The sequence below is a fragment of the Natator depressus genome, chromosome 6 (genome assembly GCF_965152275.1).
Source record: "Natator depressus isolate rNatDep1 chromosome 6, rNatDep2.hap1, whole genome shotgun sequence".
NCBI lineage: Eukaryota > Metazoa > Chordata > Testudines > Cheloniidae > Natator > Natator depressus.
The window spans coordinates 103375557-103389359 of NC_134239.1; the positions used below are offsets into that span (position 1 = coordinate 103375557).

A 13803-nucleotide genomic window follows, 5' to 3' on the forward strand; every position below is an offset into this window, starting at 1 on the left:
GATTTTCTTTTGTTTAATGGCTGGTAAAATAGCTGTGCTGAATGGAATGTATATTCCTGTTTTTGTGTCTTTTTGTAACTTAAGGTTTTGCCTAGAGGGATTCCCTATGTTTTGAATCTGATTACCGTGTAAGGTATTTACCATCCTGATTTTACAGAGGTGATTCTTTTACTTTTTCGTTAATTAAAATTCTTCTTTTAAGAACCTGATTGTTTTTTCATTGTTCTTACGATCCAAGGGTTTGGGTCTGTGTTCGCCTATGCAAATTGGTGAGGATTTTTATCAAGCCTTCCCCAGGAAAGGGGGTGTAGGGCTTGGGGGGATATTTTTTTGGGGGGAAGACGTCTCCAAGTGGGCTCTTTCCCTGTTCTTTGTTTAATACGCGTGGTGGTGGCCGCATAGGGTTCAAGGACAAGGCAAAGTTTGTACCTTGAGGAAGTTTTTAACGTAAGCTGGTAAGAATAAGCTTAGGGGGTCTTTCATGCAGGTCCCCACATCTGTACCCTAGAGTTCAGAGTGGGAAAGGAACCTTGACAGGGGGTCTTTGAGTTCTTTATAATAGGTGGTGTCAAAGAGTTGCAGGTTGCCCTCATTGATGTAATCATCATGATAAGGACTACGATGGCACTTCTTTGCTGTTTTGATCTCTATCTAGTGGTTGAATTTCAGGGATTGTATAGCTATCCTCTCAGTGGTAGAGAGATTGTGGTGGATATGATGTTTGTTGAGGATTTAGCTGATGAATCTTCCTAAAGCAGTTGCTGTAATGATCCAGTGTGGTTTCATTTGTTGGGGAGTCCCATCAAATGATTCTTTTTTCTATGACTTGGTGGGGTTTTGGTAGTTGTGGGTGGTGTCATCTTCATTGTGAAAGAATTAATTGTTGCAGGGTCAGCGGAAGAATTCTTCTAGTTCTTCATGTGTTCCGCCTAATATCAGGTTCTGTGGTGAGGCAGTAATTCAGACTCTTGGAAAGTACAGATACTTCAGTTCTGGTTGGGGGCAGTCTTGATAGGCAAATGATGTTGGGGTGTCATATAATGTCTGTGTAGTGGGTCTTGGTGTCATGGTTTCTCCTGGAGGTGGTGTACTGTTGGCTGTCGAGTTGTTGTAGTTGGTTCCACTTTTTGTTTTTCTGTTGGATGGCTGTCATCAGGGTGTCCTGATAGTTGTTTTGGGTTTCCTGCATGATCTTGAGATATGATTCCTGACATCTTTTTATTCCGGTGTGTGAGAACATGTGATAATTTCTTGTTTGGGGTGGTCCCTTCTGGCATATGTAAAGTACAGGAGATGATTCCTCAGTTGTTGTTTGGGGTTTTTTTGAGATTCTTCTGCAGAGCCACTCAGCATATTTGGAGTTGTAAGTAGTGGTCAGAGAGTTATAGATGTTGAGTCTTCCTGGGATGAAGTTTTGTTTCTTGATTCTGTTCAGGCAGTAAATGTTGTTCAATCTGGCTCCCTTGTTTATGTTGTGAAGATTCCATTTTAAATAGCAATATTGATATCTTCCATAGTTTGATATGTTGTTGTAGCGTGTTGGTCCAAGGATATAAGAGAGACAAGATAGGTGAGGTTATATTTGGTGGTGTCCCACCACCAACAGAAGCTGGTCCAGTTAAATATATTATCTGACCTACCCTTGTTTCTCTTCTTTCTTGGGATCAGCATGGCTACAACAATGCAAACAGACCTGTTATCACAGAATTATTGCCAGATGCTGCATCCAGATCCGAAGTCACTGCATCTGACAGCATGTCTGTTGACTGGCTGAATACTAGTGAAAGAGACTGCTTCCTACAGGTTCAGGAGTTCCTGATACTGAGAGACTTATTCCTCTTGGAAAAGGTTCTCAATTATAGGAAGCCCAACACAACTTGTGCTCAGTGCAGGCTTCGACACCTAAGACCCTTAACTGCTTATTGCACTTAAAACATTCTGGCCTTTTGATCAGCTGTGGTTCCTCAAGATGTCAGCAGTGCGGATCTTATGATCCACCCTCTGTCTCTACTTTATGGAGCCATCCACAGCCACAGTCTTTGCATTGTGAGGGAACTGAGGGAGGGTCATAGGCGCTCTGCCCTTTATGCATGGGAGCACGAGGCGGCACAGGGCCACACAAGCTCCCTTGGCAGACACTGCTATCCAAAAGACTCCAATCTAACGTGCATGAAGTGCATGCACACCTACTATGGGGTCCACACAGATGACAACATCTCAAATAGCCACAGTTACTGTAGGGTAAGTAACCATTCCTTTATAGGATTCAAAAGCTTTTGGGGTTGTTGTTGCCTTTCAGTTGGACAAAAAGATGAGTTATGATCCATCTTTGCCTCTCACACAAAACCACAACTTTTATTATGCCAAACCACAGATCTTAGTCTTTATTTGGAAACCACATGAACTATTGCACTCCCTAACATAAAATGTAAGGCATAATAATGCACATTCAGTTACATAATTAAAGCAGCTAGGTGAATAATACTTATGGGAATTTAGAGTAACAGCCGTGTTAGTCTGTATTCACAAAAAGAAAAGGAGTACTTGTGGCACCTTAGAGACTAACCAATTTATTTGAGCATAAGCTTTCGTGAGCTACAGCTCACTTCATCGGATGCATACTGTGGAAAGTATAGAAGATCTTTTTATACACACAAAGCATGAAAAAATGGGTGTTTACCACTACAAAAGGTTTTCTCTCCCCCCACCCCACTCTCCTGCTGGTAATAGCTTATCTAAACAATTGGCGTAGTCTCCATGGGAGCATCTTAGATAATTGAAGTGCACTGTTTTCAGCCATGTTCCCTATACTGAGGATTGCTGGGGTTAAGGAAAGCAATAGGAGCCAGCTACACTGGCTCTACAGTTGCAGATAATCTCCACTGCTTTTTCACCATCTGAGAGGTACAAAATATCAAAGTGGGCCAGAAATCTGGCTCATAGAGTGTATGCAAAAGTATCCTAATATGTCTGTGTGATGCAGCAGTTGTTATAGTCACTGTTCATTATTTAACAGTTAGTACTGTATATAGTAATACTCTTTTTTTTTTCAGAGCTGTTCAATTGTTTATCTTCATTAGCAGCCCTATATTTTGCACAACAGCTCCCACTCCCACTCCTGTTTTTCTGACTTCACTGCATCTTCACAATACATAAATGAGGAGCAAATATTTACTTAACAAGGAGTTGATGGTGAATTATCAAAATAATCAACATATAAAACATATGGAAAGCTGCATAACAAAACGCAGATAGTTTGGGGAGAGTACCAATGAATGCAATTGGATTGTTTAACCGATAGCATTTGTACCATTGGATACAGTAGTAGATTTATTTTCAAATTGTTGAGACTATCAATTTCATACTTCTGTTTGAAGTTTTTTACTTACTATTGCTGCAACAGCTGTTTTGGCTGTTGGAAAAAGGTTGAAGAGTGGTCAGAGGTTATGCACAGCCCTGCAGTTAAATAGGAGGGAGCTCAGTAGGTTGAAAAGCTTAATTTCTAGCTGACCTTGAGATCCAAGGTAGCAGAACTCACCCTGTCCCACCTTGACAAGTTCTCCCTTTGTCCTTTTGCTCACCATATACCTTCTCCCTCTATCTCTTGGCTACTAGGTGTGTTGGTGGAAGGAGAAGATGGGTTTGCTTCTTCACTTACCCACACACTGCAGGTCAGAGCCTGTGCTCGGAGAGCTTTTGTTGTCCCATCATTGTACAGATGAGGGTCTTTCCCTAGAAAAGGGGGATGACCCATAAAGGCCTCAAAAGCTTCTACATTAAAATAAATAGATTTCACTCATACTCATACTTGTTTAGATGACACCCATATTTTAATTAACAATCCCAGCTGCACTTTAAAGGTCCTTGATGTTTTTATCATGAAACGGACATATGTTCTTCTTCAAGTGATTGAACACAAACAACTAACTTTACACATTTATTTTGTTTTTCAGATGACAGAAGTCAAACTGTGCTCCCTTTAGTGAAATCATTCTGTGAAAAATCCTTCAAAGTGGATGAATCAATTCTTGTTTCTTTGTCTTTCCATTTAGGGAAACTATGTAATGGACTATATGGTATGATTTAATGATTATTATAAATTCAGTGACTCAATGTATTGTGAAGTATACAGATGATAAATATTTGGCTATCTGGACATTTTCTAAAGTGGGATGATAATTAGGAGTACAAAAACCCTCTGAAACCATCTGTAACATAGAGATTGGATTGTCTTTTCTTTTTCATATTTTCTCTACTTTCATTGTTTTGTTTTGATGCCTAGTTTTGTTGCAAGTTTCATCTTGAAGTGAGTGTGTTAGTTTTGGTTAAACTATAAACCTTTGAAAATAGGGCATGATATTAGCACAGCATCTAGCACCTTATTGCTATGTCTCCTCAGACACAGTACAAAGAGTTAGCCCAGGAAGAAATGGGAGCAAAAGAGGCTTTATGTCACTTTTGCACCACTTGGATTCCTGGCTGCTGTGGGGGCTGAATCTGCAGCTCAGAATCCTCAAAGCAGTGAGCTGAAGAAACGCTCCCCTTGCACCACCAACATATGTCCTGCACTGAGGCCTGTGAGTCTAGGGCAGTGTAGGGCCACTTAGGTTAGCTCTAAACTGCTCTCGTATCATGGGATTTCTCCTCTAACTTTATGGTCTCTATACACCTATCAACTGGGTTGGGGCTGGATAGAGATCAAAATCCAGCCCATTGATCTTTTAAGTGTAATGTGAAATTCACTGTACTACAGGTGGCCCAGATAAACTCCTCCATGCTACTTAAACCCTTAAGGTCCCAAAGGCTTAATTTGTGCAAAGGGCTTTGCCTGAGTTCAGTGAAAATGGTGGTGGTGTTCATTTGGAGGCAAAAAGGGGAATAAACGTGACCCTACCACTTTTAAAATATATTCACAATCCTCCCAAATGAAAGCCTTAATATGCTAAAAAGTATATATTTCTAAAATGCAGAAGTGAAGATTCTTTCTTCTATGGGTAGGTTTAATTTTTCTGTAATCACTATTTCTCCCTACCACTTGCAATAAGGAAATGGTTCCTATTGGAGTCATTATATGAGAATGAATAGGGAAAATGGTTTATTTGATTGCTCCAGAAACAAACTCAAGTTGTTGGATATTGTTAGCTTTTCCCCTGATATTCTGTAACAAGAAACTTAAACATTAGTGTTGTATTTTTAAAGGAATTTTTACTCCAGAGCAACACTTGAGATTTTTGGAATTTTACAAGAAACTTTGCACACTGGGTTTACAGCAGGAAAATGGACACAATGATAATCAGATACAACTTCAAACCCTAGAGCAAGAAAAGAAGTATATATCAGTAAGGAAGAACTGTGCTTACAACTTTCCAGTAAGTTAACTGCTATTTTATAAAACTTACATTGTGCACATTAGCCACAAAACAGGAATAAATGTAAGACGTAAAATCTGTTACCATATAGCATATTGTGAGCCAAATCCGAACTCCTCTGCAAAGCGCAAGTAAATTGACTTAGTGCAGGGATTCTCCAAGAAGGCTGTGAGTAAAGCTAAGTTCCTGTCACAAATATTTTTCATAAAAGTCATGGACAGATCACGGGAAATAAGCAAAAATTCATGGAAGCCCATGACCTGTGCCTGACTTTCACTAAAAATATCTCTGACAAAATAGAGAGAGAGGCGAGTTCAGCACCCATCGGTTCTAGGCTTTGGGGTCCCCTCCCACTGCGGTGAATGGGAGTTCTGGGGTACCCCCGCACAGCAGCTGAACAGCTCTGCGGGGGGAGGCCCTGCTGCCCACAGTGGCAGGAAGCTCTGGGGAGATCCCTGCCACCTGCAGTGAGTGGCAGCCCTGGGGATTCTGCCGTCCACAGGAGTTGAGCTGCCGTGAGGTCTCCTCACCCCCTGCTGCAGTGGGAGTTCCAAGGGGTCCCCACTGCACACTGTGGCTGGGAGCAGCAGGGTCCGCCCACTGCAGCCAGGAGCTGCAGGGTCCTGCCACTGAGGACAGGACTGAGAGCTACGGGGGGAGGGGAGAGTGGGAGGCTGGTTGGGAGCTCCAGCCTTGGGGCTGAAAATGTCACGGAGGTCAATGGAAGTCACAGATTCCGTGACTTACTTACGTGCCGGGCAGACCCACAACATTTTGGCACCTGAGGCTCAAATGACGCCCCCATGCCTCCTCGGTTGGGCCAAAACTTTGAAATTTTGCCTTCTTCCTCTTCTACTCCTCTCATGGTACTGCTCTGCTACCTACCCCAATAAAGGAGAACTAACAACTTAAAATGCATTGTTCAAAAATTTTAAGTAACACTTAACTTTCAAACACCTGAACAGCAAATGTAACTTTTCTTGTCTGCATAGTAAACACTGGCATTTTTATCTGTTTGAATCATCAAAGTGGTGCTTTCCGTGCCTTCTTGGTTGCAAAGATTTGAACTTCTTCCTGAAGGTCCACGGTCTGGGCCAGCTCATGCTCTATTGAGATGGTTGCAAGGTCGACCAGCCTCTCCTGTGTCATTGTGGAGCATAGATGTGTCTCTATTGAAGGGGATAAATAAGCAGGCTTGTAGCAGGGCCTGAGTGAGGGAAGATATCAGTGTCTTAAGGGCCAAACTGGCTCCTACTACTTCAGTTGACTGCCTGTTCTCCTCAAGTGGGTTCAGGGAAGCAGCAGGAAACAGGAAGCTCCCTGAGAAGCTGGTGTTAATCAGTCCAGGCTCCTGGAGGTGCTAGAGAGGTACATAAGAAGCTCCTCCTCCTCTCTCTCCCTGCAGCTCCTGCTGCTTTCTGTTATTCCCTCTCACCTTTTCTCCTGCCTGCCTGTTATGTCTCTTGTGCCCTCCTTTCTCCAGCATAGCACTCCACCATCTCTGTGCATCTAGAGCAGAGAGAATACATATGCACCCAGCAGCAGACATAATTTTCTACACTCTGGGTCCTAGTGGCGCCCCCCCACAGTCTGGCACCTGAGGCGGCCGCCTCAGTTCGCCTTATGGTAAGGCCATCTCTGCTTACGTGACATAATCATAGCCTTAGTTATGAGGAAGGATCCTCATCACCAAATCACAGAAAACCAGTGGTGAGTTTTGACCAAGAGATTCCTGTCATCAGTGATCTCCAGCATATACAAGGGGCACAGGATTTAGCTCTGAATGAGTTAGATATGCATCTAATTTATGAACCCTTATGTATTTGCTAAATAAAAGGTCTTTTCACATATATAGAAATGAGGCTTTTATGCCTAAAACTATTGTTTCGATTAATCCGTCTTCTATTTTGAATGTATACAGGTATCCTTTATATTTAAAGGAAAATTTCTTTTTAGGCAACCTTATCAGCCATGTTTTTTTAAGTTGGCTTAAAATACGCACAAAATACATAATTAGATATCTACCGGTTTACTTGAGCAAATGCATGTTTTGTGCATAAACAATGGTAGCCAAAATTTCAGAAATTGGCTTTGTTGCTGGCTAAAAATGTATTTTATTTATTTGTATTTAAAAGCTCCAGTTGAAGGTTTTAGTTGTTTAGAGACTAATTTAAAATATGTAAAACTAAAGGATCCGTATCCACAATGCCAAGACTTTTTCCTGTCCTCCTGGAACTGACCCAATCTCTCAGAATATAAATTGCCCATTAGCTAACTCATCATGAAATAATAGGTTCCTGTGCAAATTATTCTGTGTTTCTCAATCTCTCTCTTCAGAAAAAGCCTTGCAGCATGTCCAGAAGTTAGCCGATCCAAATTGTGTCAGACCATAGGGGTAGGAGAGAGTTCCAGAGTTGAGGACCAGTCAAAGAAAATGTCCTATCACCAGCTCCCCCATTTTTAAGTCAGTGTGTATTAGCTCAAGTGTCCTGCTGATTACAGCAGCAGTGGTTTCACACAGGGGAAGAGGTGGTCCATCGAGTAGCTGGAATCCCAAACATTTTGGCCCTGTATGTGTACATTTGGATTAAAGATTCCATCTTATTTGTCCACAGGCCATGATTGCTTTTGTGGATCCAAAAAACTTCCATTTGGAACTATACTCTACATTTTTCTGTCTTTGTCATGACCCTGAAGTGCCAGTCAGATACACTATGGCTATTGTCTTGTATGAAGTAAGTCCAGAAAGTTTCTTTATCAGTACTTCAGGTTTTTTTGTTTTGTTTTGTTTTGTTTTGTTTTTGCTTTTTAATATTTTATGTGGTTTTTATATTTGTCTGCTTAAATTGACATTTGTTATATTTTAACTACGCAGTGCCTCAGTGAGAAAGCTTTGGAAAATTTGCTAAAATTCTTCAATTTATTGAAAGTCTTCTTATATAGAATTATATCCACTACACACGTTTTAAAATATATTTTAAGGGACTGGAAATTTAACTAGAAGGAAGTTATCATTGACTTTGGTGTGGGAAGTTTTGGCTTAGTGGATTAGGAGGACAGCAGATAGGAAAAACTCCAGGACAGGAAATCTAAGTAGTGTAAATAAACAGTATGGTCCAAGATTTTGGAGACAAAGGGCCGGAGGACAGGACTTGGGAGAAATAATTGGGATTAAGGGAAAGAATTCTGCCCCCCCCCACACCCCAAACCAGTGGGGCGAGAGTAGATTTAAAAAAAGGCAAGAAGGATGGAATGTGAGGGAGACATGAGTGAGAGCAGCTTGTACAGGAACCCACAAGGGGAGAGGCAACTCTCGATCTAGTCCTGAGTGGAGCACAGGATCTGGTCCAAGAGGTAACTATAACAGGACCGCTTGGAAATAGTGACCATAATATAATAACATTTAACATTGCTGTGGTGGGAAGAACACCTCAACAGCCCAACACTGTGACATTTAATTTCAGAAAGGGGAACTATGCAAAAATGAGGAGGTTAGTTAAACAGAAATTAAAAGGTACAGTGACTAGAGTGAAATCCCTGCAAGCTGCATGGATGCTTCTCAAAGACACCATAATACAGGCTCAACTTAAATGTATACCCCAAATTAAAAAACACAGTAAAAGAACTAAAAAAGAGCCACCCTGGCTTAACAACCATGTAAAAGAAGCAGTGAGAGATAAAAAGGCATCTTTTAAAAAGTGGAAGTCAAATCCTAGTGAGGTAAATAGAAAGGAGCATAAATACTGCTAAATTAAATGTAAAAATGTAATAAGAAAAGCCAAAAAGGAGTTTGAAGAACTGCTAGCCAAAAACTCAAAAGGTAATAACAAAATGTTTTTTAAGTACATCAGAAGCAGGAAGCCTGCTAAACAACCAGTGGGGCTCCTGGACGATCGAGATACAAAAGGAGCACTTAAAGATGATAAAATCATCGCAGAGAAACTAAATGAATTATTTGCTTCAGTCTTCACGGCTGAGGATGTTAGGGAGATTCCCAAACCTGAGACGTCTTTTTTAGGTGACAAATCTGAGGAATTGTTACAGATTGAAGTGTCACTAGAGAAGGTTTTGGAATTAATTGAGAAATTTAACAGTAACAAGTCACCGGGACCAGATGGCATTCACCCAAGAGTTTTGAAAGAACTCAAATGTAAAATTGCGGAGCTATTAACTATGGTTTGTAACCTGTCCTTTAAATCAGCTACTGTACCCAATGACTGGAGAATAGCTAATGTAACGCCAATATTTAAGAAGGGCTCTAGAGGTGATCCTGGCAATTACAGACCGTAAGTCTTAACGTCAGTACTGGGCAAATTAGTTGAAACAATAGTAAAGAATAAAATTGTTAGACACATAGAAGAACATAAATTGTTGCGCAAAAGTTAACATGGTTTCTGTAAAGGGAGATCATGTCTGACTAATCTATTCGAGTTCTTTGAGGGGGTCAACAAACATGTGGACAAGGGGGATCCAGTGGACATAGTATACTCAGATTTCCAGAAAGCCTTTGACAAGTTCCCTCATCAACGGCTCTTTCGTAAATTAAGTTGTCCTGGGATAAGAGGGAAGATCCTTTCATGGATTGAGAACTGGTTAAAAGACAGGGAACAAAGGATAGGAATAAATGGTAAATTTCCAGAATGGAGAGGGGTAACTAGTGGTGTTCTTTAAGGGTCAGTCCTAGGGTAAGTCCTATTCAACTTATTCATAAATGATCTGGAGAAAGGGGTAAACAGTGAGGTGGCAAAGTTTGCAGACAATACTAAACTGCTCAAGATGCGTTACCTAGGCAGGTGGTAGAATCTCCTTCCTTAGAAGTTTTTAAGGTCAGGCTTGACAGAGCCCTGGCTGGGATGATTTAATTGGGGATTGGTCCTGCTTTGAGCAGGGGGTTGGACTAGATGACCTCCTGACGTCCCTTCCAACCCTGATATTCTATGATTCTATGACCAAAGCAGACTGTGAAAAACTTCAAAAAGATCTCACAAAACTAAGTGATTGGGCAACAAAATGGCAAATGAAATTTAATGTGGATAAATGTAAAGTAATGCACATTGGAAAAAATAACCCCAACTATACATACAATATGATGGGGGCTAATTTAGCTACAACTAATCAGGAGAAAGATCTTGGAGTCGTCGAGGATAGTTCTCTGAAGATGTCCACACAGTGTGCAGCGGCAGTCAAAAAAGCAAACGGTATGTTAGGAATCATTAAAAAAGGGATAGAGAATAAGACAGATACTATCTTATTGCCCTTATATAAATCCATGATATGCCCATATCTTGAATACTGCATACAGATGTGGTCCCCTCATCTCAAAAAAGATATACTGGCATTAGAAAAGGTTCAGAAAAGGGCAACTAAAATGATTAGGGGTTTGGAACGGGTCCATAGGAGGAGAGATTAAAGAGGCTAGGTCTTTTCAGCTTGGAAAAGAGGAGACTAAGGGGGGGATATGATAGAGGTATATAAAATCATGAGTGGTGTGGAGAAAGTGAATAAGGAAAAGTTATTTACTTGTTCCCATAATATAAGAACTAAGGGCCACCAAATGAAATTAATGGGCAGCAGGTTTAAAACAAATAAAAGGAAGTTCTTCTTCACTCAGCGCACAGTCAACCTGTGGAACTCCTTGCCTGAGGCAGTTGTGAAGGCTAGGACTATAACAGGGTTTAAAGAGAACTGGATAAATTCATGGAGGTTAAGTCCATTAATGGCTATTAGCCAGGATGGGTAAGGAATGGTGTCCCTAGCCTCTGTTTGTCAGAGGGTGAAGATGGGTGGCAGGAGAGAGATCACTTGATCATTACCTGTTAGGTTCACTCCCTCTGGGGCACCTGGCATTGGCCACTGTCAGTAGACAGGATACTGAGCTGGATGGACCTTTGGTCTGACCCAGTATGGCCATTCTTATGTTCTTAGAGAATGTGAGAAAAGAATATGCTGCATTTGATCTGATTCTGCAATCCTTCTCTAGGACTGTAGGATTTGGGGCTTAGTTGGCAGTGTGGGGAAGACATTGTAAACACCAGGTCTAGGCAAAACATTGACTGAATGTTAATATTAACAGAGTTAGAAAGTTATAGAAATGTAACAAGTATGTATATTATAATTAACTGCTTGGTTTTCTATAAGCTGCGCTATCCTGTTTTATTAAATATATTAGATGGTGTGGTTGTGTAGGTATTAATGATTTTTAAATGGAATGAATTGCACAAATGAATGTAAAATCCCCTTCCTCAATTTAGTAATAATCCATACTCTTCAGATGGTGACTTTCATCCAAGGATTGCAGAGCTTTACTGTAAGCCTCAGAGCAACTCAGGGCTCACTCTTATTAGCCCCAATTTATAGACAGGGGAGAATGAGGCTGAGATTAAACAGTTTGTTGAAGGTTTTACGGTGAATTTGTAGTAGAATTAGAAATAAAACCAGTGTATCTTGACTCCCAGTTCCCTGCTTTAACCTCTGCACAACATTGTCGTAGAAGGAGATAATTGAAGCTAGTAGTGGAAATTGTATAACTAGCATATAATTCTGCAAAATCCGGTACTTAGTGTGTCTACCTCCAGACACCTTTAAACTGATATTTGAATAAATAAAAGAAAATTATTTTATCCCTGTAAAAGGGACTCGTGAGATTACACTGGAAATGCTGTGCACAGTTAGGGTATGTTAATGTGTTATTATCATGTCATCAGTGTAATTAGTCATCCAAATGTCACACAGATATCAGTAATTTATGATGCTCATCTCTAGTTGGATATATTTTTGATTTAATATGCTTTGTAGCCATTTCCTAAAAGAAATTATATCCTTCCTCTTAGCTGGAGGTAAACAGATTGTTAGCAGGAGCTAAGTGATACAAAGAAAATGATTAAAGAGTATCAAGTATTACCTCAAAAGGAAGCTATGATTTACCCCACATGGCTGAGAAGTCAGATTCCTTGACACTTTTCTCTTATTTGCTGCCATATGTTACTGATTGTTTTAACATTGACATCAGGCTTACTGCAGAACTTTAAATATGACTTGTGAATTCTAATCAAAAGTGCCAGCAGCCTTGGAGTTTATGAAGTGAGAACCTCAAATTGCAAAGATTACAGAGGCTTAGGTCCCATAGCTGACGCCAAACCAACCTTTATTTCTTCAATTCAGCTGTCTGACTCTGTTACCTCTGTTACTGGAGCATGCAGCAGGCTGTTTTAAAAGCCCTGAATGTTTCTCTAAGTATTTGCAGGTCTTCTTTTTAAATCAAAACAAAACAAAACAAAAAACAACAACCCCACCTTTGGAATATAAACATTAGAAAAGGAATCTCTTGTTAACCCAGTCTCAATGGCATGTTTAATAGTTATGCAACAGCTCTGGTGTTCATTTTGCATGCTGTTATAAAAGCAATGTTATATGCTAATAGCAGGAAAGTACATAACCTCAACAATTTTAAAGTGCAGTTTGTGGATATTAGAGATTTGTTCAGCATCCATACTTTCATATTACTAGTCAAACCATACTGAAAAGTAAATGCAGCTATTTTAACTGTTGTATTTCCATGAAACTAAAGTGTGTTTTTGTTTGTTTGCCTTACTGTCATTTTTTAGGTTGCTAAGCTTTTGGATTCTGGTGTGTATGTAATACATAAAGAACTGGTAACACTACTACAGGATGATTCATTGGAGGTAATATATTTGCTCTTTTTTATTTGTTGGTTACATTAATTTAGTTTACATTAATGCTTACCAACAATACAATAAACCAATATAATGAATGTTTGAAGTGATTAGTTTTACTTTTGGTTCACATATTCTATAAAGATTCAAGGAATCATTTTGGACTCAGATTTATCTTGGTGCCTTTGAAGATGATGACTGTAGGAAAATAAAAGGGGAAAGTAGGGGGATATTTCAATTCAATAACCCTCCCCTGTTTTTATCGTATTCAAAATTTGGTTGAACATGGTATAATTTATCAGAGGTGGCAGAAGCTCTCTTTGAATGGATACATACATATAGGTACATACAGAAATCTAAACATACTAAGCATGGAGAATGGGGAGAATCAAGGAGCAGGAGGAAGTCAGAGTGTCAGAGGAAGTCCAGGTGGGTACTCTGTATGGGGAAGGAGGCAAAGTTGGGGTATCAGGATGGAGGCTTTGCATTGAGAGTGGGGGATAAGTAGAGTGTCAAGGATAGGAGTGGGAGTGGGGTGAGTGCTTTCCCTGGGGAGTGAGAAGAGCTACGGGGATTTCGCTGGGGTGGAGCAGTTGGCTCCAGACTGGGAAGTGGGGGCCCAGTGGTATGCACCAGAGGTGGCTGATCCCAGCCTAATCACCTGGTTTCCTACCTGCACCCCAGACCGATCCTTGGCACTGCAGCAACCGCTCGAGCCCCTCTGGGTTTCACTCTTGCCTCTGCCCTCAGCAGCCCTGGAG

At 40.5% G+C, this 13803-nt stretch overlaps 1 protein-coding gene across 3 annotated transcripts in view; it reads left to right on the forward strand.

The window, feature by feature from the left end:
* PPP4R4 (protein phosphatase 4 regulatory subunit 4) overlaps positions 1-13803 on the forward strand; it is a 117421-nt gene that overhangs the window by 74749 nt on the left and 28869 nt on the right. For all 3 annotated transcript variants that reach the window (XM_074956169.1, XM_074956170.1, XM_074956171.1), the window contains 4 exons: positions 3954-4076; positions 5200-5369; positions 7985-8104; positions 12974-13051. In XM_074956169.1, the coding sequence (XP_074812270.1) occupies positions 3954-4076; positions 5200-5369; positions 7985-8104; positions 12974-13051 (491 nt within the window). The remainder of the gene's footprint in view (positions 1-3953; positions 4077-5199; positions 5370-7984; positions 8105-12973; positions 13052-13803) is intronic.